Source organism: Hirundo rustica, chromosome 6 (genome assembly GCF_015227805.2).
Source record: "Hirundo rustica isolate bHirRus1 chromosome 6, bHirRus1.pri.v3, whole genome shotgun sequence".
Classification (NCBI taxonomy): domain Eukaryota; kingdom Metazoa; phylum Chordata; class Aves; order Passeriformes; family Hirundinidae; genus Hirundo; species Hirundo rustica.
The window spans coordinates 62,241,047-62,262,064 of record NC_053455.1 but is presented as its reverse complement, the minus strand read 5'-3'; the positions used below and the strand labels follow the sequence as shown (position 1 = coordinate 62,262,064).

General features: G+C 44.0%; 1 protein-coding gene across 3 annotated transcripts in view; it reads right to left on the bottom strand.

Annotated features, from left to right (window-relative positions):
- Window positions 1–1,350: 1,350 nt before the first annotated feature.
- The window catches only part of SLC6A5 (solute carrier family 6 member 5), a 32,243-nt gene continuing 12,575 nt past the window's right edge, over window positions 1,351–21,018 (bottom strand). For all 3 annotated transcript variants that reach the window (XM_040067193.2, XM_040067190.2, XM_040067191.2), the window contains exons 9-16: window positions 20,533–20,636; window positions 19,816–19,940; window positions 15,923–16,035; window positions 15,522–15,653; window positions 14,130–14,229; window positions 10,412–10,512; window positions 8,685–8,852; window positions 1,351–6,423 (exon numbers count right to left, since the gene is read on the bottom strand). In XM_040067193.2, coding sequence (XP_039923127.1) covers window positions 6,268–6,423; window positions 8,685–8,852; window positions 10,412–10,512; window positions 14,130–14,229; window positions 15,522–15,653; window positions 15,923–16,035; window positions 19,816–19,940; window positions 20,533–20,636 — 999 coding nt within the window. In that variant the 3' untranslated portion in view covers window positions 1,351–6,267. The remainder of the gene's footprint in view (window positions 6,424–8,684; window positions 8,853–10,411; window positions 10,513–14,129; window positions 14,230–15,521; window positions 15,654–15,922; window positions 16,036–19,815; window positions 19,941–20,532; window positions 20,637–21,018) is intronic.

Genomic DNA, 21,018 nt, shown 5'->3' with positions numbered 1-21,018 from the left:
TACAATTCCCATCTTTGGGCTGGCACATGGGCTATTTTCCAGATGTTTCTGGCTCTATCCAAAGCTGCATCCCCGTTACCATCGATTTGTAGACAGCAGTCAGATGTGTTAAACTTTCTGCCAACCCCTCCTTCCTCCTCTAGCCACCAGTCTGATGCTGGCTGATTCCGGCACACTGCAGCCCTGCTTTGCCTTTGCTGGCTGGCTGTTAACTCCACGGCCCAGCTGTTTCCTGCGTTACGATTTCTACAACTGCTCGGAGCCTTACGACGCGATTCGATGCAAGAATTGGGGTTCAATAGCCCCAGCTCCCACCTTGTGCCCAGGGGGCTGGACCGATCCTGTTAACCGTGACTTCAAACAGCCTGAAAAGGCCTGGAGAATTTGAAAAGTAACGCAAAAGGAACGACAGAGTAAGAGAAGGAGAAGGGCAAGGGACGGAGGGACAGCGAGCAATGCGCCCAGGATGACTGCAGTCTCCCACGCCCAGGCCCTAGCACCTCCTTTACCCACGCACGCACATTTCAGAGCAATGCCAGCCTAAAGACAGAACCAAGTGGAACAGTCCCGCCACTGAGCTCCAGAGCAGCCCTCAGGCTCAGAGCCTCTCCCGAAATGCATCACGCTCTCGGCACAAGCGTCTCTTGTGTTCGCGCTTTCGATGACATGTCGTGGCATCGTGCTTCGGCTGCCGCATTTGGGGAAAGCTTCTCTAGAGCTCGTGTTGCTGCCAACAGCGAGACAGGTTGGACCGGTACCACTTCCACGGCAGGCTGGGAAGGGAAGAACCTGATTTCCAAATCGGCCTTGTGGCACACGGCCCTCAGCACACGGCAGGGATTCACACACGAGCTACTGTAACACCAGAAACCGCTCCTTACGCTTTCCTTCCTCGCTTGCGCTTCCTTTCAGCTTCCCATTCGCATCTCCAGCAGATATGAACCTCTCTCGTTTTCAACAGTTTAACAACGTTTGGGATAATTGAATCGATAGGATAAGAAGGAATAAAGAAATCCAGTTGGTCCTCTGTTAAGCGATCACTTGTTCCCCAGGGTACAGAGCAGTCAATAGCTCAGAAATCAGCCATTTACCTGATCCTCGTTCCTGCAGCGGTGCCACATCCCCATTTCCCAGGAGAGCTGTTTCCAGGTGCTGCTCAATGCTTCTAACAATCAAATGGATCAATTCTGAAGACACCTTAAGGCTGTGTGCTAAGTAAGAATGATGTTTGTGGTGTGCTTTGGGTGGGGAAGGAGGTGGTGGGAAAAGAGACATTTCTTTCACCAGAAAAGTTGATGTAATTTCTGTTTTAAACACAGGACATTTATTTAGAGTCTTTAGAGCCCATACATCATTGAATAATTTTAATTTATCACATCCAAATATATTAGGCAAATATATAATACAATAAATTGCATTTGTACACATAAATACAAAATTTGAGGTAGGGCCTCAAGAATGATGATTTCTAAAATTAACGACGTACAGCAACAGAAAACGTTCCACATGAGATACATGTGATGCATTCTTTGTAACAATATATCTTTTGCACATACAGCTAATGAAAAGAAAAAACACAGCAATGATCTGGTTAGGGTACAAATCTTTATCCATAGGCAGCAGTACCCCAGAGAATGCCTGTAAATATATATATATATATATATATTTTGATATGACATTACTCAAGTAATTAAGATTTAACCCATCAGCGATGGGCCCATAATAAAGTGCCGTAGGACACAGGGAGCAAATTCTCAGCTGGTGTAAATTGTCACAGCTCCAGACAGAGCTGGGACACTTTATACCAGCCAAGCATCCACCTTACAAGGTAACACTACATAATATAGAGGACAGGTAACAACGTCTCGGAGTCCGTTTTCCTGACAATGGAAGGCAGCTGTAAGGCAAATGGTTACCTGAAGATGTACTTAAATGTTGCGGGCAAATAAAACATTGCAAGCGTTAAGATGCGACCCAGTTCTCCCGCTATGATAAGGGGAAAGCCTCCTCCCTTTGGTGCCAGGCTGCCTGAGGGTGGCAAGGGCACAAACCCCAGAACCTCTCCCCTCCTGCCTCAAGTCACCCACCCGAGCCCCTCGGGAACCTCAAGCTCTGACCATTGTCCAGGCGCCGCACGTGCACACCGCCAAACTGCACGGCTAGAAACGGGTGTCTCTCACAACAGCAGAGCAGAGAAGCTTTCTGGCACGCCTCTGGCCAAAAAGCTCTGCTGTGTGCAGCCCACAGTCCCTGCAAGTCTGTCCTCAATTGCAAGAAGTGGAGCTGCAGGAGAAAAACCAGCAGGAGACCAGTGACTGCCCTACGTGAACACTGCTTTACCACAGGCAAAAGGAAATGGCATTATCCCTACGGCTGTACACAACAAAAAGGCCAAAGGCATTTAAAATCAATCAGGTGTTGGAATTTGAGGGCAAGAGAGTCACACAGTCACGCATCAGAAGCTATGATCCTCGGTGTGGAGGCACGTCTAATGCGGTCATTGGAGCAGAAAGGAATCAAAAGACTACTCGGACTCAATTGAAACATCATATAAAGACAATTCAAGCCTTTCTCAATTAAAGGTCATTTTGTTAAACCCTTCTTTTGGAAACAAAGTGCTGCCTTGTCTAGCTGAGACACAGGTTTTGAACACTGCATATCAAAAACACTAGGAAGACCCCAAAGAATTTGAAGATGGCAAGCATTTGCATTAGGTATAATCTTTAATGCATACAATAGTGCATCTCAGCTCATCCAGAAATTCAATTTCATTTCAAAGAAAGGATATGCATCATAATCTCACCAAATTTAAACATTTTTTACTCATGAGATAGATAGATCTGAGTGTACATACATCACATTTCTACTAATATGGCTTTTTCCCCTCCTTTATTTTTCTTTTAAAGAACTTTACTCTTATGCTATTAGTTCCTAAATTTATTTTTAGAAAATTATCAAAGTACATGCAAACTTCCCTTAGAACATGGTAAATGAAGTGCATTCCCAAACTTCAATGTAGCTTCTCATTTAAAGAAGACACTGCTGGTTAATTTAATCTCAGCTTTCAGATGTGGACAGTAAAATACTTTAGAAAAAGTCTCGTGTGAGCAAAACAAAACCGTGCTTTTCACATACAGTGAAAACTTCACATCCTCTGTGATTTTTGTATGCATTCCTCCCCTTTTCCAAAGGTTTTTGCGAGCCTAGCATCGGGGTCAAAGCTGAAGACAAAGACCAGCTAGCAAAAAAAATCACAATCATCTCTTTACAGAGTTTCGAATTCAAGCCTGATCCTGTGCTAATGACTTAGCAGGCACAGGAACAACATCTAAATTAAAAGCAAGCAGATTAATTACATAAATCAGGGAAAGCAATTCAGCTGCAATTTCCCATGCAGTCTGGTTTGGTAATCCAAGCCAGAAGAGATCCTATCACAGCAGGATTCCTTTAAATGGTATCTCTCCTATAGTTCGGGCAGGCAGTAACTGACATCCTTACAGCGAGGGCACTTTGTGGCAACGGGCTAGTCCCAGTTCCAAGGCATGCCTTGAGACAAGCTGGAAGGATTCAGTACTCTCAAACTGTGTTTTCTCTTTTTCAAGGAGACCTCGTCAAACCTACAGGCATTTATTTTTGGTTTTGAATGACAGTAGCAGCAAAGACAAACTGGCTTGGACTCCAAAGATCAAACCAAGATGCGAGGGAATGTTGGTCAAGAGGGGTCCAAAGTGATTTATCCCAAGAGAAAGACAGAATTCCCAAGAGAGGTGATGGCTTAGGTTCCTTTCTGCACCCAGGGAAGGTCCCTCAGCCTCACCTAGACGTGGGAACCAAATTCCCAGCTCACCCTTATGGACCTTCATGAGGTCAAGCAGAGCACAGCTCCTCAAACCTGCCCCTGTCAGGAACATGAAAGCCAGAAGTGAGGACAGCGAGCCCTTTATTCCAACAGCAGGCAAAGCTGAAGCAAGGGGGCTTTAAGCTTTAAGGCAGAGCAGCTCACTGGAGGGTCCTGCCCTGCTGCTGTGTGAGACAGGGACCAACAGGAGCCCGTGGAGCAGAGATCCAGGGGTCAGCATCAAATATCGTGGAATCTGCCCTCCCTGCCCTGGGTGACAGCGCCTGACAGTGCTTCACTTGTTCTGGGGGGGGATTAAAGGTCTACCAGCAGTGCCTAGGACTGGCAACACGAACTGCCCCATGAAAGAGGAAGGTCAGCAAAATGATTGCTATATTTCATATACATATATATATATACACACACAGAGAAGAGGAGTTAGCAATTCCTGGAGGTGTTACTTTGAGGTTTCGTTTTCTGTTTCCTCAGTGGGATGAGACAACACAGCTACTGCTCTACGGACACACGTGGAGTGAGGATTTACCTGAGACCCTGTAATATGGAGACAGACAGACAAAGGGACGGGACAGGAACAATCCCCTGAAAGGAAAGAACATTTACAGGCTACTACAGCAGTGTCTGCGGGGAGGAAAGAACTTATCCAAACTACTAAGCTCATCATTTCTACACTGATTGGTACGATATTTATAGGGACAGAAAACATCATCAGCACACACTGCATGAACACTGGTCACTGTTAAAAAATATCATATATGTATGCATAGGATATAACAAGATAATCAAGGTTAAAGTATTGCCAATTATTGAAGATATATTTTTCTCCCTCATTCTAGTGCATTTACAGTAAGTTGGGCTAATTTTCTATTAAGGTAAATAAATGTACTCTTCAAAAGCTCTGTTTATTACTCTGCCCAATAGGTAACAAAACTATTTAAGTCTAATATTTGTATGACTGCTTATATCTAATTTCTAAAATGTAATGATTTAGGATGTCCTACTGCTGTGCAGCGTTATGATGGCCATCTACCAAATTCTCCTTTCTCCCCAATTTGCATTTTCTATATCTAATGGTGCATCTGTGTGGATGACTGCAGTGGTTAATTACTGTGGATTTGGGGTTTTTTAATTTAATGCAAATGTTTTAATGAAAAAAAAAAGGCCCTTTGCACATTTCAGAGAGAATACTGCTTTGGAGAATTGGCGTGCTATATATATAATATATAGACAAGTGGGGTCCTGCTATTTCCCCGCTGGCTGAAAGAGAAGAATACACCATCTAAAGGTTATAGGTTATATAAAGGTGCTTACAGGCAAATGAACGGGGAGTCACAAAGTTGAACAGCACATCTAGCCTCTAATAACTGTTTGCAGGTGGTAACTAGACTACATTTTCCACTGTAAGGATACAAAGTTAGGCACAAATTATATGATGGCTTCTTGAGGAGATACTGTAAACAAAAGCAGAGAAACAAGGAAAATGATATCCAGAGTATTGGGGTGAAGTGAGTAAAACCACCGGTGCACCCGGGGCGGGGCAAGTGTTCGGACACTCGGTGGAACTGAGGCGTTCCTAGTCAAAATGACAGATACCAAGTTATCAAAAGAAAAACATGACAGGACTTTCAACAGTGATGCCCCTACTACTCATTCTGGCACCGTTTCCAAGCCGCTCCTAGACCCAAATGCAGTTCAGTCCCAGTCTCAATTGACCATTTTTAAAAATGTTGTTCTTAGTTTTCTACTTGAAAAGATCAACTGGATTATCGTGTTTCTCTCCTCACCCCGTACATTGCTTCCTGGTGTGCTGTTTCAAGGGTCTCCGCTTGTTTAAACAACGTAACAATCCCTCCCAGTTAGCATAAATCCTAAAGGAAGCGTGCAGACGTGATGGGTCAAGGTTGGCCGTAGAAAAGGCAACCCCATTGCTGTGGGAGCCTTTTGCTGGATCGACATCAGGACTACAGGAGATCCCATCCTCTGCTCACTTCCATCACGTTTGAGGGCTGAACCTTCCTTGGATTACCCTGGTAGCAAAATCCCAATCCCCTCACAGCCACCTGTTGGGAGGGTGCCTGTGGGAAATGGGTCCGACTGCACACCTCATTTCCCATAAAGGCTTTTCTGCTTGGTTTTGCTTATTCCTGCACCACCTGGCAGCCCCTGGTTATGTCACCTGCCACGCACAGGGCTGTGCCACCGGGTTCGGAACACGTCACGGGCATCGCCTGCACCTGGAAGTGGTCTAGTTAGGCCTCCCCTACGGCACGCAGCAACACGTCCCGCTTTCCTAAGCAACCACTTTCAGCCACTGCGGAAAGGAAAGGAAGAAAACCGTGGGCGAAATAAAGATGGGGAAAACCAAATCAGAAAAGGCCGGCAAGGTTACTGCCAGCCTTTGGTAGCGGTTATTAGCACTGGGTGCCCAGCTCCACGTCCTTCACCGGCAGTTTGAGTCCCAGGGAGGAGGTTCCCAGCGGGTCCATCATGTTCCTGTAGCGTTCTCCGCGGTGCTTGGCCAGGAAGGGGCCCCAGTCGGGCTGTGGGGAGCACACCAGCTTGAGCCGCTGCCACGGGGAGAGAAAAGAGAGTCTCACTCACGGCGCCGTGCAGAGAATTACAACACACGGCGAGCGAGGCCGGGCGCGTTTCAGGTTAGCGACGGCGGCCCGGCGATGCTCCGCCGCTCAGCGTTCATTTTACACAAAGTTTTCGAGATTAACAGAGGATAAAGCGCCCGGGTTTGAATTAGACATTCTCCCTGCACCGTGTGAGGGGAGCTCAGAGCCGCTGCTCCAGGCTGGGAGGCTTCTCTTGCTGAAGGACACGGGCACAATTACCCAGCCCAGTGGTCTAAGCAGTGGGGAGGTGCATTAAAATAATTGGATTTCTCTTTAGCATGTTTCCCCAAAGTATGCAAATGACCGAGAAGCAGTGCATCACTATGAATGAACAAAGATTCTAATTCTGAGATGACAAAGTATTTCCTTTCTATCTGCGGGAAAAAAGAAAGAGGAGAATGTCAACCTGGCAAATGAGGAAAATTTTCTGATCTTTCCACTGAGTTCTTTATTGAATGTATAATTTGATCGGTGCATTCACAGATGAAAAGGAAAGAAAACATATTTTTGATGACTTAAGAGGGAACAATTATATGTTTATTACCTAATAAAGTGAATCAGACCTCTCTATCAGTTATTTTAATCTCTGCCTAATTACCAGTTTGTAACTTTTACCTCCCAAATCAACCATAATAATTTTATGCAGCGGACTCAATACTGAGGAAATAGCAGACTACAGCTGAAATGCCTTCAGCAGAAGCCCTTTCAAAGCAGATCCAGCTCCTGGGTGTTTCTTTGGGTGCGCACCCGGAGAGGCAGAGAGGGAAGCACCCTATTTTGGGGGCAGTACGCATGCCAGTCCTACACATGGGAAGTTTTGAAGCAGAACCTTTTGTGCCAGCGAGAGAAGCTCGTGAGACGAGGAATGAGCAAATCTAATTCCACGTTAGCTCATTCCCAGCAGGGGCAGCTGTCTCCCCACCCAGGCACTCCAGCCTGCCCTGCACAAGAGCTGATGACCCTTTAGACAAGAGGCCTCCTTTCCTACTGCTTGGATGCTCTCCCCAGGGTGTCCCACCACTGTGAAGATCCCTCTCCTAGGAAATTCCTTGGCTCTGTGGGAAGCAGAGAAGCGCGGTCTTTTCCCTTAAGGCATCTGTGGTGTGACATATTGAGAGACCAAAAGGATGAGGCTATTTTAGGGCATTTTCTCTCCTTTTCATTTCTGAAGCAAGGAACAGCCCCGGTGGGATTTGCAGGGAGGCTGAACTGCCGAAGCGGCTGCAGGAAGGGGAGCGAGCGTCTGCTCCTTCTGCCAAGGTGGGAGCAGCACCAGCAGCAGGCAGCGATGAGAAGGCAGAGCTGAGAAAGCCTCCAACATCTACAACAAGAGCGCTGAGCTTCTCCAGGAGACAGGGGCAAGGCAAGGAAGGGACGAACCGCTGCCATTGCTGCACCGCGCCCTGCAGGGGCTGAGGAGCCAGAGGGTGGGAACGGCAGGGACAGGGGTGACAAGCAGGGACAGCACACAGGGATGGGGAGAGGAAGGTGACCACCACGCTTCTGAAACAGTGGGGGGAAGTGTCAGGGATCCAATGAGCAAAATAAACAAAAGAAGCTCAAATTAAAAATAAATTGCCACCTGGGATTACTCGAAGCCCGGGCGCCAGAAGGGATCAGGTGATCCCAGAGGAATAAAGAGATGAAGGGTGAAAGCAAAGACTGCCGGCGAGGGTTTATAAGGAGCGACTTGAGGTGCAGGAAAAGCCTTCCTGCTCTACATCTCCCTGGGCTTCAGGGAGCGGCACAAGCTGTGGAGCACGTCCTGGATGAGCCCAGCCCCCAGCACCCCTCACCCTGCACACGCAGGAGGTCACTCCTGAGCCACCTCTCCCAGCGCTGATGGCCAGGCTCCCTGAGCGCCGCACAGAAACCGGCAGCTGAGGCTTCCTGCGCCCGTGTGCTGCCTTTGCAGCCAGCCTAGAACGACTTTCTTCCAAGAAAGCCCTACAGAACCTCCTGAAATTGCTCTAGATCTCATAAAAACAACAAACCACTCCACAATTTAGCACCACGGTTTTTGAGAGACTAGGAGTAGAAGATCTACATTTTAAATCAACGGAGCATCTCTTTGTAACACAATAACTGGTTTGCCAGAAAGTAATCTGAGCAGCATTAGACATCCAACATGGCAAAAATCAATGTAAAATAAAAGAGACACTCTCCTGTGGCCACGTTTTCAAACAGCAAAAAGACAGAAGGATTACCTCAATAAATTTTCCCGGGGCCAGATGCATTTTTATCACAAACATAACTGGGATCCAGATGACTGAGCAGGCCAGCATCAGCCACCCCAGCACCATGGACCAGCCTGGGTAGTGGTAAGCTCCGTAGGTCATGGGTTCCCACTGGTAAAAACTGAAGCAGAGAATGAACTGGGAACAAGAGAGGAAAACAAACATGTCTGAGTGAGCAAAACCAGCCTGAGATGCAGCAAGTGTGGGCATCCACACACAGAGTGGGTGTGCACGGAGCACAGATAAAAGCACACACAGCTGAGGCAGGGCGCTGCCACAAGCTCTGATAAATGGGTCAGAGCCTGAATCTAGTGAGTTTCGAGGAAATCTTGCAAAATCCCACAAAAAAAACCACTGTATTTGTGCCAGAATAATTGAAATTAGAGTCCTGTCCGTAGAGTAACGTGCTTTATTACGTGGTCTATTGGCAGTTTTACCTAATGTGATTATGCCAAGTTCTCCATTTCCCTTCCTGTATGAGCAGCAATACATCTGCTTGCATTTGTGCATAATTCAGTAACTTTTGGAAAATGCCCGTGCTTGCAATAATTGCACACAGAAGATTTATAGAAGTACCACTAGGTGAAGACACACATAAAAATGATCAGCTTTAGTTCCAGAGATGGGGAGTCTAATGAAAGTCTAATATGAGGCTATCCAAATGTATCAAATATTAGCTCTACAGAGGCAATAATAGAATTCATTGCTTGGGTCTGCTTCGTCTGTTTCCAGTGCACAAAAATTGAATTATGACTGATCAGTGTCGATTCATTTCTCACTGTAAGTTGACTAAATATTGCACTTGGAACAGCAGCGACAGAACATGCAAGTTTAGAGAGTAAACACGGGCAGGTAAAATTTGTTTTCCTTAACAAACCACACAGTTTCCTGTTCCCTGGTTGTGATCACTGACAGCAGCTACGAGCACAAGCCTGATTAGTAACAGATCTGGGCAATTTGCAGAAAAACCTTACAACTCCCTTCAGAAGTGTGAAACGGGGTCTAAGGCAGCATCCTGACAATAACCTCTGGAAGAAAAAAAGAGCTAAAAGAATCCCGTGGGCACATGCCTTCATTTCTAACAAGGTCCCCAAGAGAAGAGAAATACCACTGATGTCATCCTAACACTGTCAACTGGACTATGTCTGCAAGCTTTTTAAAAGTGATTTGCAAACTCTAGGCACATTGGTTGCCACAATCAGACAAGATTAAGTAGTTGAGATAGATCTACCTGGTTTTCACACACAGCAATACTGTAGTGCAGTGAAGACAGTTGGTAAAGAAAATCTATGTGAAAAAATAGATTTTACCCATTGGAGAAATCATTCTCACCATAGAAAACTTCATTTCTTCACAACCCAGAATTTTGTTGAGCTCACCAAAACTCACTTGTCCCTTCACACAGTCATACCTGCCTGTGAAAACTAAACCTTTTCCAGTTTACAGAAAGAAAAGTGCCCTCATTTGTGAATTAACAATACTGCAAATAAGTTATTAACTTGATCCAGGGCTTTTCTTTTCCCTCACCAGGAATAAGATTTGACAGTGCTCACACTGTGCTAAAGAACACATGCAACTGTCTTTAAGTATCTCCATCCAAGTTCTAACTACCAGCACCCAGAAACATCATGAAATCACGCATAATGAACAAACAACAACAAAACTCTTTGGAGAAACTTTTTTTTTTTTTTCCTTACTGTTAAAATAGTTGGGGTCACAAATGCCCAACAGACTCTCCAGAATTTACTTGGCTGGAATCCAATCATCATTTCTATGTCTTCACAAAATCTTTGCAGCCCTGTAAAGAGCAAAAGGAAAAGCAATTAGGTGTGAAAGAAACCAGTCTGCAGCAGAGCTCTGGTGCCCTCCCTTGTGCCTAACTACAACAAACTCCAACTTTTTGTTTGAAAACCTCCTTGGAAGATCCAACTACCCACTTTTTTTTTATTTTTCTTCTCTCTGTAACTGTTATTTCTTTCCCTCTTTTTCTCTTTTACTGACTACCAGAAGTGTTCTTCTTCAGAGAGCCTATTCTCTGTAAAATACATCTCATTATTATGACCCATGAAATCACTGTACTTCTCTATTATGTAATAGGAGTTTGTGTGTCTGGACAAAATGCAACCCCCGAGGTCATCGTGTGATGGGCCTGAAAGGAGATTCTTGCTGCAATTGAAAGATTTGCCCCTGTGTTTTATTGACCTGCAGTGAGGGTGAGGGGGATTCTCACACAGCAGCCATCCCTGTGCTGTGCTGGGAACAAAGCCGGGCTTAAACCAAGTACAGGAGCACAAGGTGCAGGCTCATGGGTATTTCCACAAAGTTTAAATCTCATCTAAAGGGTCTGCTTCAGCCACACTTGCTGCTGTAAAGTAGGGATACCTAACTGCATAATTACCAGGGGTTTCTGCCTCTGAAATTCGTGCTAGCTTCATGCAAACCTGCACAGATTTGTTTGAAACTCCGATTTAAAAAACAAAAAAACAAAACAAAACAAAACAAAAAAAAACGTAGTTCCTTTTTGGAATAGTCAGTAGATATTCACAGTTCAAGGCACTCTTAAATATTAGCAATTCAAGAATCAAATGTATGCAAACAAATGGAGGGATTATACGTTACTTATCTCTTTCCAGTGAAAGTTCTACAGAAAAACTAAAAATGCAAAGGATATTTTATTTAACAGAACACCAGTTTGGGGTTTTTTTTTCAGATCTTAGTAAGTCTGGTCTCCCTCTCAGATCAGTCATGCCTGCTGGATAACTTTGGGAAATAAACAGCACGTGATATTCCATACCTGGTTTTCCCCTCTCTGAAGTAGAATGATGCACTCAGAGGAGCTAAGATATAAAAGCCATTCAAAAGGAGACTGCAAACCTGGCCAGATGACAACTTCACTATTCTTCTACAGGTAAAATGTTCAAAACTACTGATGCTTTCTACAAATACACTGCAGCAGTTCCCACTCACTCTGACAACAAACCTTCCAGAAAACAAACTGTAAAAAGCAGACCTGGAAGGAGCATGAACAAAGTTACCATCATATATTTTCAGTTTCCAGCAGTGTCTCACTCAAACACGGGGATTTTTGTCTTTAGCTTCATGCTACAAAATGCAACAGTGGGAATTATGCTGATGTTTAAATTAATACTCCCCCCTCTAAGCTGTTCTTTACTAATCATTCATCATAAATTGGAGAATAAACAGCTGGAGAATAAACCTCTGAACCAGCATGTGAAATAAAAAGGGTGCATTTGATTGGGTTGTGGAGCACAGACTCTACTGAAAAATCAGTGATTACAAGGAAACAACCACATGTGTCTCTTTTGGATTTAAAAATCTCAACAAGCTCAGCGAGCAGAACATGTAACAAGAGCTAAAGACAAATTTATTTCATCACAAAAACACCTGCCACTGTTGTGCCAGCCTGCTTGCCAGAAAGAGAACAAGTACACAGGGAAAGGTGTCAGTGGAGGGTAAAACAGCAGTTGTCAGACCTTGAAAATAGATTATTCCAATTTTAAGCCCTGCTTGAAGGAATATAACAGCCAAGCAGCAGCTTTGCCTGTACCTGTATTTCCAACACACAAATCACAGATGTACCAGGTGTATTTCTGTGAGCAGTCCTGACAAAAGCAGCTTTAGCAGAGTAAAAGTGGCTCTGCTACATTAGTCAAACAGGCCAGGATTTTAATGTAAGTCTTTCATTTTTTTCACTTAGGAGAAAGGAAGCTCCTTAGTCTAGCAAAAGGTTAATTCCAGGGAAAAGTCTCTGAAATAGATTGTAGCACTATTATTATTATTATTATTATTATTGAATTATTATTATGAAATATTATTATATTTGAAATAGATTATAAGCCTGTACCTCAACACCTGTGGATGAGCAATCAGTTGTACAGAAAGCACAGAAAGAACGATTTGTAATTTGTCAGATCTTTTCCACATCTGATTACACTGAAATGACATCTGACTGAAAAAACCCTTCTCCTCTGTTCATGTCCTTACTTTGCAGAGCTATTATTATTTCTGTATTGTTCTATGTTTTTTCATAAATGTTAATCTTTTAGGGGATACTGGAATTGTTGGGCAAAGCAGACACTGGCCAGAGTGGTTTTTTTCTTGCAAACCTCATGAAATATCATTCCACAAAGGCTGGTTTGCAGTGCTTCTGCCACACAGTGTTCAGAGAAGGAACAGGGCCAGCTCTTCTTCCCTGTTTGCCTTCATCCTGACTGAAAATCACACAGAGCAAAGAAATTTTACAGCTTTAAGTAGGTTTTTAAATATTAAAAATATTTTAAACGCAGATTTTTTCTCTTTCACACTGATAGCAATGGCTTTAAAGAGGGCAATCCTTGGCACAGACCAGGTGATGCTGTCAATGCTGGTGGCCAGGAAGAGTGAAAACATCTGGTACAGCATTGTTCAGGCAGCTGTCAGCAAAGTGAGGAGGAGAAAGAAGGAAAAAAAATCCACAAGCTCTAGACTCTTGTTAAGCCTCCCCCCTCCTCACCTCCTACGAAATTGTACTGATTTCAGAGAAGCTGGGTTTCATTTCACTTCTAAACCAACTCTAATTGAATTACTTACATTCCAGGGACATAAAAAATAGCCGAGAATTTTGATCGACCAAAACATCACCAGCCTAAATCAACTTTTCTCTCTGTACTTTGGATTTTCCTGTCACATTCCATAACATATCCTCACTAGGTCATGTCTGGCTTAGCAGCCAGTCTCTCCGGCATACTCACTGAACTGGAGGCTAGAATACACTGTTGTATTTCCATGAAATTAAAGAAAACAAGGGAGATTCCCTGTCTTTGACAGGGAGGAGATAGAGCTGGGAAGGAGGTAGTGGAGAGGTGTTTTCAAGATTTATTTTATATCTCATTATCCTGTTCTGCTTTTCTTAACAACAAATGCAATTAATATCCTCAAACTGAGTCTGGTTTGCCCATGATGTATTGGGTGCATGATCTGTCCCTGTCCTCATCTCAAGCCATGAACACCTGTGGTATTTCCTCTCCCGCCTCCAGTTGCAGAAGGCAGTGATGGAGCAGCTCTGGTGGGTGCCTGGCACACTGCAAACACCAAGATATCTCTATTGGCTCAGGAGAGCTCTGTCCCTGAAGCTGCTGAAGCTCAAAAGCACCCCTGGAAAAGTGTCACCAAGTATTTGGTCTAGTCTCATATCTTTGAGCTGTTGGTGGAAAATGATTTGAGTCTGTATGAAACTCTTTTGAATACACACATTTAAAGGTATCCTGAAGTCCTATCATGCTTCTGCCCAAAATAAGAGAGCTCTGAGGCTTTCTATTACAAAGAAAAATCACCCCTTTCCTCAAGAATTTCACTTTATCATTTGCTAAAATATTGCTTTGACCTAGGCTGTGCAAAACCAACATTCTTCCTTACCGTAGATGTAGGAAACTCCAACGAGCTCGAAGATGGCAATAATGACAAGAGAGTAAGAGGCTGCATAAGTGTCCACAAGCTGCAACATGTACATTCCACCCTAAGGGAAGAAAGGTAAAAGATTACTGGGGGCATTGAGGCAGGCAGATTGGAGAGGAACAGCACCCAAGGAAGCATCCAAACACTGACTGGCTCAAACACAGGCTTCTTCCTTCTGGCTGGATGAATCCCAAATCCAACAAGAAAAGAGGAGGGGGTACACCTGTTTCTGCTAGCTAGGACAGCTTTGAGTCCAGTTCTTTAAGAATAAGGACTGTACTGCGATCAGACCTTCCACCTTGTGATGTCTCCAATGTCAAAAAACCATGTCAGACCACATGTGGAAAGCAAAATCTCCACTGAAAGCAGAACCGCCATAATAATGATCCCACTTCATGTTTGGAAAGGATTTCATGTCCTGTCTCCATGATGGAGCAAAGCAGCATAATTCAAGTGAATAAAGAACTGAACCCTTCCTGGGCTTTAGAACAGCAAAGTTGGGCTAGTAGGTGATGAGGTAAGGGGGAAGAAAAGAAAGAAAAAAGGGGGAAAAAGATGGATAAAATATTAAGATTCTCTGCATCTCATCTTGAAATTATATATAATGCTGAAGGTATTAATGAAGAAGACCCTGAAGTTTATCAACAGTGGATGGGAATGCCGGTATTGACTCCACAGTTTGCTGAGACCATTGGACATATGTCTAATCTCAGAGGAAAGGTGCTCAAAACAGGTGTGCATATTTATATGACATTCAAAATTGGGGTCTTTTCCCCTTTATTAATAGAATGGGTTGGGTTAGAAGAAACCTTAAAGATTATTTCATTCCAACCCCCCTTCCATGGGCAGGGACACCTCCTGCTAGCCCAGATTGCTCCAAGCCCTGTCCAACATGACCTTGGACATTTCCAGGGATCCAGGGGCAGCCACACCTTCTCTGGGCACCCTGTGCCAGGGCCTGCCCACCCTCACATAGGAATTTCTTCCTATTATCTAATCTAACCCTGCCCTCCGTCACTGTGGATTGAATACTTAATTGCTATCACTATTTTGGAGACGTTTGGCCAGAGAAAATTTTAAAGGCCTGATTCTCAGAAAGGTTTGAAGGACAAAGTCTTTTAAGAATATCTCAGTCAGATCAGATCTTAGTAAATTTGGTCTCCCTCTCAGATCAGTCAGGCCTGCTGAATAACTTTGGGAAATAAACAACACATGATTTTATATATATATATATATATTAGACTTTCAGAACTCAGTGGCAGAACTCAGCTAAACCTTTTGCAGCTTGTGTGGGAGGAGGGCAGCCAGACGGGGACTGGGGCAGGCAGTGATGCTCAAAGGTGGTGTGGTTACCTGAGTGATCATAGGAAATCCCATGATGAAGAAGGACACGCAGCACCCGAGGGTGAACAGCGCCTTGTGCGTTCTTAAGTACTTGGGGAATTCATCCGACACGGAGGTCACGATGGTCTCGATGGTGGCGAACTGGAACACACAAAAAAAAAAGGGCTCATTTCAGTGCACACAAAGTGGCCCAATTGGATATAAAACAGCAGAAGAGAGTATTTTGAAGCCTAGGTGTTAAAGGCTCAGCTGGCAGCACCAAAGCTCTGCCAAAATGGTTTCAGCATCGGTGGCCTTGCTTGGTTCCAGTTTTCTCATGACTCACTGGGAAATAGCAATGGTTTGCATAGCCTCCAAAGAAATCAACAGGAAAGTCAAAAGGAGAAGAATGGGGCACAAAAGCAGTTTACCATCGTGTCTAATCCAAGAGTCAGAAGCATCAAGAAGAAGATGATAGCCCAGAAGGGAGAGAGGGGCAGCCTGGTTAAGGCTTCTGGGTAAACCACAAAAGCAATCCCAGGACCTAGAAATAAGAAAAATAAAGGTTATCAGATTCAATCTTCCTTATTTACAGAAAGGCTTAAGCATTACAGAGTTCAGCCTTACCTGGTTAGTTTCTATTTACACTGTAAATTCCTAATCACATATTTACTCCAACTTTCCAAGCAGAACGTGTATTTGACCAGTATACCAACACACTGATCCAAATTTTTAAAAAATTGGCAAAAATTGCACACTGCAGCCAGACAATGTTTCTGTCCTGCTCTATGATCAAATTCCTGCCACTTCCCTGCCAATTAGCAGCCCATGGCAAATATCCACACCTCAGTGCTATAACATGAGTGGAAATGCAAATATTCTCCTTCAACTCATCGCCACGCTGTTAAATGTGGAGAGAATATGAAACATGCCCAGGCCTGATACCCGACAGAAGGTAACAACTACTGCGATGCTAAAAACATCCACAAGAAAACCTGAAATAATGCAGAGCACAAGAAATAAGGAGACGGAATCTCTTAAAGCCCAAATCAGGAATTTTCCAAAATTTTTTTTTTTTTTTTTTTTTTTTTAACTGGGCTTTAATTTCTATCAGCCAGAAAGATAAAGTATTTTTGTACGTGCTTAGGTCTGCCTGGGAGCAAAGGCTTCCAGGCTGTGGTGGCAGCATTACAGCAGGTGGTACTTCTTCTCCATTTATCCCTTGAGGGGATGCCCACTTCAGGCACTCTGAGATTTGTTTCCTGCCAGGTGAGACACAGATGAGTTGGGGATGGGCTCCCCACTCGCTCTGCCTCATTCATTTCTACTCCAGATCATTGCAGCCCAATTCCTCCAGCTGCACATGCTGCTCGTGTTCGAGACAGAGCTGCTGCTTGCTCATGTGCTGAGAAAAACACAAGTCTCAGCAGCATAAAAATCATCTCCTTGGGCAGCTCGCGAAGGGTTTGGGGTTCCTTCTAAACAAAAGGCAAATACAAGAGTTAAAACACAGTAAAAAAAAATTACAAAACAAAAAAAACTCTGTACATGACTTAGTAAGTGCTGCTGCCTTTAAAATGTGCTGCAAAAAAATTATTCCTTTTTGCACGTAGAATTATTATTGTATTTACAAACACCGTTTTAATCTCTTAATTAAAGATTTCTTCTTCACTGTTGGAGATAAGGGCTCTGTTCTATATGCTGCCTGCATATAGAAGTTTAATTAAGTTTCAGAGTAATAAGCTCCCATTAATCACACTTTTAGGAAAAGTTAAATTGTAGAATATGAAGCTGCACATGTCTCTGTGTCAGCCCCTCATAACCATCCTAGTTAAAACACACAGGAAATGATCACAGGGAGGCTCGCTCCCATTCCTTTCAAACTCCAAGATTTGGTGGCTATGAACTCTCCATAAAAGTGTATTAAAGCCAGGAGAACTCGAAATACTTGACATGTCTTAAAAAGTAAAATTATCTTGGACTTTCATTTTAAAGTATAACAATTTTCAGCTACACTATGTTCCTAATCAGAGAGTAGAACAAAAAGAGATTGTGCTGTCCTTCTTGTTCATCAGAAAAATGATGAGAAAATTCTAAATGAAAAAATGTGCTATGTTTTTCAGATTCATTTAAGAGGAAAATAAAAGGAAAATAATTTAAAACCCCTTCTTATTTCCATTAACATTTTCATTCAAAGTTTTGAAAACTTGAAGGAAGATAGTGTTTCATCATCATCATTTTGTTTTTTTTCTCCTTCTCTGCAAAAAGAAATACAACTTTGGAATTTTAAAAAAATAAATAATAAAAAACAAATCAGGCAATGACAAGGGCTGGTGCTTTTCAGCAGTTCTTGAGTTTACTTTCCAATGACGGTTATAAAATGCACTGTCTCAGTCCACAATTACCCTTCATCTTCATTCCCCTCCTATTGCAAATTCATCTTCTATTACTTCACTGAGTTTTGTTTCCCCCTGTCATGGAGAGCAGCAAAGCCTCACCCTCATGAAATAACTTTACCTGATCTGAGCAGGCTCTCACAAACTCCCAGCTGTTCCCACACCCCCTGGAACAGCTGGGAGCAGAGCTCCAGCCTGGGACTAGCTGCTCACTCCAAGACCACCAGCAAGCACTCTGCAGAAAAGGGGTTTTGACCTCCTGTGCTGAATATTTCACCATCTCCAGAGATGCAGCAGCTGAGCCAAGCCTTCCCTCCACCATCCCTGACAGCCTCGCCTCTCATCCCACCTCTCTGCCTCTCTCTCTGCTGCAGCTCCACTCAAGCACAGCTCCTTTAGCTCTAACTCCTCACAAATCATTTGGCGAGTACAGCGTGGTTTAGGTTTTGGGGCAGCTCTCGTTGCTTGTTCCAGAATGGAGGAGAAGTCTAAAATAAAAATATTAATGTAAACATTGCAGCTCCCTGACAGGAGGGTGCAGCCGGGTGGGGTCGGGCTCTGCTCCCAGGGAACAAGGGACGGGACAAGAGGACATCGTTCAAGCTGAGCCAGGGATGGTTCAGGCTAGAAATCAAGAAGAATTTTTTCACTGGAAGGCTGGTTAAGCACTGGAATGGGCTGCCCAGGGAGCTGGTGGAGCAACAAATGATCTAACACAACTGCAACAACCCCTACAATCATCCTTAGGAGCTAGTCACTCATCCTGGAACGACTCCTCCCTGGAGATGTCCTGGCAAGGACTGGCACAGAGCTGTGGTTTAGCTGGCACTTGGCTCTAGCAGTTAAGACCTTTCAGATCCCCACTAGTGACCATCTCTCTTCACTAACCAAGATGTTCTAATCAGTTCTTCTGGAAAGTTTTACCTGTCCGTGGGAGCCTCTCCTTGCAGTTCAGCAGCACAATCCACCCCCCGAACCAGATTTCTCCCACCCTCCTCTTATCCAAAATTCCCACCCCCAGAGACAACTTCTACCTTGAAGAGGATTTGACCAACAGCATCAGAGACCAATGAGAAGGCCAATAATCCCTTAGACAACAAGAAGGGCCCATCCCACCCTACCCTCCATCAGTCACTTACACAAAGGGTTAAAATGAGTCTCTGCTTCCCTTCCTTCTCTTACCAACCAAGTGATTAAGTGTTGGAACCCTGGGCACTGAGAATTTCAGACTTTAGGCACCCCAAGAAAACACTGCATTTCACCTGAGGCCATGGAGAAGACTTCCAAAATTGAATTGAAAATTGAAATGTGTGATATCACATGGTGGAAAACTTAGAGTTTAAGGGTTTAGAAGATAGCAATTATATATATAAAGCAAGATGGAGGATTTAGGGTGTAAGCTGAGTCCTTCTTTTTCACCTTCTTCTTCCTGGGTCTGGGTGGTATTTTGTAATTGGATAGAAAAGTCCACATTGCGGGCCATTGGTTGGTTATTGGGTTAAAAGGAAAAATAATTTAGGTGTCATCTCTTAATTGGACAGTTTATCCTTAAAAGGCCTTGTAGAGAGAGAGATAGGGGCCATTTTTAGTTTGTTAGCTAGACGTGCTGTAGCACTCACAGCTTGTGAGACTGTAATGTAAGTAAGAATTAATAAACATCTGAGTCCCAACAAGAAATACCATCTCGAGCACTTAATCCTGACCCTGGCAGAAAGAAGATAAAACACAACACAATTAAGAGGTTTGAACTACAACCTTGACTTCCCAGGTACCTTCCCCTGTGCAGAGATACCTACCTGTGGTTTGCTAACCCACACCAGTTTGAAGCCATCCTTCCCACCTCCGCCATCAGCGTTACCATTAACAACAGAGCTGGAAGTGCCACGGGGTGCCTGCCTGAGTGATGAAACGCCAGTAAGGAGCCCTACCTTGGTCTGCCACGGCTTCAATGTTCACTTTGAGTTCGTTTGCCATGAAGCCAATGACTGAGAAGATGACAAAGCCCGCGAAGATGCTCGTGGCACTGTTGGTACACGTGACTATCAGCGTGTCCCTGCGAAGGAAACACAAGCAGCCTGGTGGGAGACACACAAGGAAGGCTTTGCACACAGAAGCTCAGGAGCTTCTCACGAGCACACACATCTCGTGGGGTTACTTTCAGGCACGCTTTTACACTCATCAGGTGCATTTGATGCTGCTCAGGGAGCACAGATGTCTCCGCAGCAACACCAGCAATCAGGTCTGCAAGTGTCCATCACCTGTGTGCTCTTCCATCACCATGGGCTTTCTGTATTCAACTGAAAAAAACAAGCCTAAAGATTTTTTATTACTGTTTGTGCCCCTTAATTATTACATGTGCTGTGTGGGAAACACAGGCCATGCAAGAGGGCAAGCACATCTGCTCTTGGCCTCTCTGAAGAGGAGAGGCAGTGATGGCGACATGATTCATAACACATTTTTTAACAGAAGAGAGGAAAAAAGAAAAAAAAAAATACAAGAAGGAAGAAAAGGACAAAAGGGGAAAAAAGACAAGGGGAAAAAAGACAAGAGAAGGGGGACTTACAAACCAGATTTCTGCATGATGGAGGGCGCCTGTTTTTGTACAAACATGTTTAATAAAACAGATGCATTTCCCTGTTACACACCTGTAGCAGTTATTATGGAATTTGTTGTATGATGAGAGGGTAATTAGACCTCCCCATGCTGCAGATAAGGAGAAGAAAATCTGAGTGGCAGCGTCCTTCCAGACCTACGTAGGAGAGAAAACAGCATCAGCTTCAGGAAAGGGTGTTACAACAATAGATGTCAATGGAATATTTAAGAGCAAAATCCTGCCATGAACTACACCAGGCCCATTTGGTAAGGAGCACTGTTCTTGTTGAGCCCATATAAAAGGACAACATAAACCTTGCTGTAGAGGGGAGACACAAATATAAAAACGATACTGTTTAATACATATCCCTTGAAATACATTCAGAAATAAAAAAAAAATGCAAACCAAGGGGGGAAACCTCCACCAGGTACTGATGTTTTATCTGCCAGTGACCCTAAATAACGCTTTCCCCCTGTAAGATGAAGGATAAGTTTCCACAGGTGACACCTCCCCCGCACGTGGAAAATGCTTGCAGCAT